Source organism: Solanum lycopersicum, chromosome 3 (assembly GCF_036512215.1).
Source record: "Solanum lycopersicum chromosome 3, SLM_r2.1".
Taxonomy (NCBI): Eukaryota; Viridiplantae; Streptophyta; class Magnoliopsida; order Solanales; family Solanaceae; genus Solanum; species Solanum lycopersicum.
In genome coordinates, this window is record NC_090802.1 from 7,989,611 (window position 1) to 7,994,393 (window position 4,783).

General features: G+C 32.0%; 1 protein-coding gene across 1 annotated transcript; it reads left to right on the forward strand.

Annotated features, from left to right (window-relative positions):
* The first annotated feature begins 2,312 nt into the window (after positions 1-2,312).
* Positions 2,313-2,796, forward strand: LOC138347351 (B3 domain-containing transcription factor VRN1-like). The gene is made up of 2 exons (XM_069295472.1): positions 2,313-2,411; positions 2,524-2,796. Exons 1-2 carry the CDS (start codon positions 2,313-2,315, stop codon positions 2,794-2,796), a joined length of 372 nt encoding a protein of 123 aa, XP_069151573.1.
* The last annotated feature ends 1,987 nt before the right edge of the window (positions 2,797-4,783 follow it).

Below are 4,783 nucleotides of genomic sequence, written 5' to 3' on the forward strand. Positions count from 1 at the left end.
TAATATTTATATTGATTAATTGAACACAAAGGTTGTATCTATTCAGAAAATGAGATTAAATGATATTTTTATCGAAAAGGTTTCCTTGACTGCTTCTATAACTACGTGAACTTCCGAATGTGGTGTATGTAAGAAATATGACACTACTTGAGTCTAACTAAACCACAAAAGCTAGTTCATTTGGGGAGGATTTCTAAACTGACACGCGAACCAGGAGTTCTAATTATGATGGACCTAACTTTGATACAATATCTAGACCTAACTCAATACAAAAACCTAGCTCATGAAGGAAGGATTTCATAGTCCATATGAGGATACCACCACCGGTCCACTACCCAATCAATGTGGGGCTTTTACCCACTCTATCAACTTATTCAATTGCACATAGGTTTCAGACTTTGTTCCATTCTGATAAAAAAAATTGCTTGTAATCCCTATGACTCTGGAAAGAATGTGATTCTACATGCCCCAAATCAAAAATTTATCTATTATTTTTTTCTAAGTCACATTATCACGTGATCAATCTTTAGTTCTATATTATAATAAATCATTCAAATTACCAGACCATAACGCCGTCAGTAGCTAGGAGTTCTTTTCTAATATACATAGTAACTTGATACTTCAACTAAAGGAGTTTGTGTTTAAATAGAGCCAAGCTTCTGTTCAATGTCATCATGTGTCATTCTGCTGAATGAATATAATATTATTTCACTTGTTAAGTACTCTAAATTCAAGCGTATATTTCGTTCAGATACTTTGTGTTAGTTCCTTCCTTTGTTAAATGGAAGGAAACAATGTATCTATGGATCTTTATTTTAGAAAGAGTGAGCATGTTCTATTGTAGTAAATATAAATAAAAGATATATGTCAAAGAATGTACTTGATTGATATAAGAATCTTCGAAATTCAATCACAACATCACTAGGTGGATAAAATATATAATTTTTGTCTAAGTCAGGTGGACCACAAATGAATCTATAATTTCAAGTCCACTAGCTGATTTTGTAAAACCAAATCAATTGGATATAACAGCATAGTGACTTAATTAAAACCCCAAAATAAATTGTCATCAAATTTAATTTACGAAAGAATATGTTGTAGTTTCTCAAATGTCTCCCTATCTTGTTTTAGCTGATGAAAGGTCTGATAAGTTGCGCAACACTAATGGCACAATCAGCTCATATTACTGTTCAATCTAATTTAATAAGAAGATGTAGTGTTGTACAACTGTATTGATAATTCCATATTTCTTTCAGTAAGTGCTTTAATTTGATTTTTTACACCTTATGTCACTAATATTGTGAATGAACTTAATATAGTAATTGCATTAGTTGGAACACTTATCATGGGATCAGACATTATTAATGAAATGGGAAAAATATCTCGTCCTTAAGACATGAGAGTTAAAGGTATGTCCATTACGTACTTTTTCTTTGTTCCTCTTTGGTTTGGGACAAAACTAGGCAAACGAGAAACCTATTAACAAAGGTCTAGGGGAGTGTAGACAAGAGTAAGAGAGAACCAAGCCAGCTAGGGCCTTACATCATAAATTTCCTTCTTTCTTATTGGTTTGGTAGTGCTTTCCTTACTCTGTGGCGAGAAGATAGAAAAGGACTCACACCATTGCGACAGTTGGGGACTTGCCCTATTTTAGTATTTCAAAAAACATTTGTTTTTTTCTTCATATTAGTTTTTAAGAATTTAAGTTTTGCAGACTATCTTTGGATTGGAGTAGCAAACTTGCATTATTTTATGTTTTGATATAAATAATGCTCATACACTGCATATACCTTTTAAATGATTCACATTTATGAATTAACTCAAAAATATATATTGTTTAAAAATTATTTCAATATCCTAAGAAAGATGATATGATAAATTTAAATATATTTCTACAATCGCCGCAAATTTCACTAGTTAGTATAAATAAAACGTAGAATAATAGTGCTAGTGTCAATAAGTAGTAATAGGGTCAGGTGAATGAGTCTATAAAAGAAGTCAAAAAGAATGAAAAGAAAAAGGACAAAACTATCTTTGTGCATTCCAAGACAAAGCAATAGTAGTCACATTCACGTGAGTGTAAATAAGTGGTAATTTATAGGGTTAGGTGAATGAATCTTAAAAAGAAGTCAAAAAAAATACAATCTGGTTATTATTCCAAGACAAAGCAATACAGTAGTCATCACAAGAATCATGTGATAACAGAAATACAATAGAATTCTCGTGAGCGGGTTGTGCATGGTTCTCGTGAATCAAACTCCTATATATATATTAAACAAGTTCTTAAACAATTTCCCATCCTACCATCTATCATGGCAAACGAGTTCCATGGATCTTCCTTAAGGAGCTCTTCTCCCAACAACCCTAAGTTCATCCAAATCATTACTTCATTAGATGAATTAAGCCGTCTGGTAAGTAATTAATTGTAATTTTAGTCCTTGTAAATTGTTGATTTAGTCCAAGATATAAGTTAAACTAATTATATTTGTATGAAATTAAATTTGCCATTTCTTTTGCATGCAGAGGATTCCAGTAGTATTTGCCAAAAAAAACTGCGAGAAGATGTTAAACCCCGTGTTTCTTGAGGCTCCCCATGGAAAAGCTTGGGAGGTTGAAGTGGAAAATTATCAAGGCCAAATTTGGCTAGCCAAGGGATGGAGTGATTTTTGTGACTATTACTCAATAATAGTCAAGAGCATATTAATATTCACATACAACCCGCGTTGTCACTTTGCTGTCGCTTTATATGATCAGAGTAAAACAGAAATTGAATATCCAATAGATCAAGATATTTAATCAGATGAACAAGAGGAAGATATTCTAGTTGCCCAAGCTAATGCTAATGTAATTCAGAAGCGTAAGTAAACATCTTAAGTGCTTTATTAGCTATTAATTAAGTGAATTCATTAGTAGAATATTGTACTAGTTGTTATACTTATGTCAAGGTGTTGCAGATAAGGAGGTTGGAGAAGCTCATAGTATAAGTGAAAAAGTTGGTCCAAATAATTATAGCAGTCGATACAGTTTGGTGGACTTAACTGGTGACAATCCGTTTTTTTAAATGGTTATAAAAAAGTCACATGCTACTTGTATGGTAAGGTTTAATAGTTTTACATTGTGTTTTTAATTCGCTAGATTTGCACATTCTAGTTATTTTCCAGAAAATCTAATGATCTTGTTTGTTTGATGAATATGTTTTTTAGGCTATCCCGTTGAGATTCGCCCAACAAACAGACATATTAAACATGAAGAATATAAGGTTGGTTAATGAAAAAGGAGTAGAATGGAAAGTGGAAATAGAGTATACTAGGAGTATGGTTATCATAAAAGAAGGATAGTCTGCCTTTCGAAAAGATAACAAAATAGCTTATGGTGAAACTTGTCGCTTCAAGTTGATTCGGGGCCCCATTGCAAATGTTTTGCAGGTTCAGAAGATCCCAACACTCCATTGCTTGCAATAAATTAGATACAATTTTTTTTATTGCATTTTAGCTATTTTAGTTTGCCTTATTAAGATGCTACTTGTACTTAATTTGCTAGGGTATCAAATTTCAGATAACTTTTTTGCATAAATTATCTTCTTATAATTGCAAGTATATGTATTCAACAAGTGCTCAAGTAAACATTTTATTTTGTAAACGTTATGGAATGTAACTATTGGATGGTTTGGCATATATATTTTTAAATCTTTTTTTTCTAATCGCCACTTACTTATAGCAAAATAATTACTATTTTGTAGCTTTGTGGACCGTTATAAGTCACGATGGAAGAAAAGAGAGAGAAAATCTACCTTATCACTTACTTTAATATTGCCTTCGTCTTAAAATAGTTGTTGCATTCTGTTTCTCGATACCTAAACCCACTAGCCCCGCCTAATAAAGGAGGATTAAAATTAAGCCAGGATTGAGGGACCAGAAGAGAGGAAGAAGTCCTTCAGAACATACTAATTCCTCCCTATCTCCTTCAAGATGGATGAGCAGCTAGCACTAATGCCTTAATAAGGATGAACAACAAAAATATAAGAAACTATCACAAGAGGATGAAGAAGGGGACCACATATTATTAATTATTATCCAATCAAGAAAAAAGAAGAATCTATAAACTATGAACTAATTCCATTCAGTGGGAAAAAAAGAATAACCTCAACTATCTAAAAGAGACATTGATTATGTTGTGGAGAGTGATTAAGAAAGACCGTCAAATCACGCACTTCTAGAAAACTAAAACTATTAACTACCCTGGTGAGTCTAATTCTGAGTTGGAGAAAGAAGCAAGGGATTGGGCGCATCTTCACTAATTTAGCTCACGACTATTATATAACAAGGTTTTATAAAGAGGAAAACTTGCTGCAAATTCTACAACAAGGACTTTGATTAATCACCATATACATTTTATATGTCAAAAAGTGAGATTCAAATTTTATTAGCTCCGAAGCCTGAGAAAATTTCAACTGTACCTGTTTCAACAATTTCACCTTTCTTCTAATTTAGAAAGGCTACTCTGCCCCTTAGAAATCAGTAGGTGTTTGCTTAATCTGTAGTCAAAGGAAGAAAATGTGTTCGCTTATCATGTTCATTTCAAACTCAATACTTATCTAAGTTATGACCATATTTTCATGTCACTTTTTTTTATGTCCTTTCTATTAATTAGTAAATACATTTGCGTTGAAAAAATAAAGGAAAAAAGATAATTATTAAAAACGAGAAAATGAAAATAAATATCCAACAACTCCATACATAATTGATATTTATAGATTGATACAAGAATTAGATAGAAGGGAATT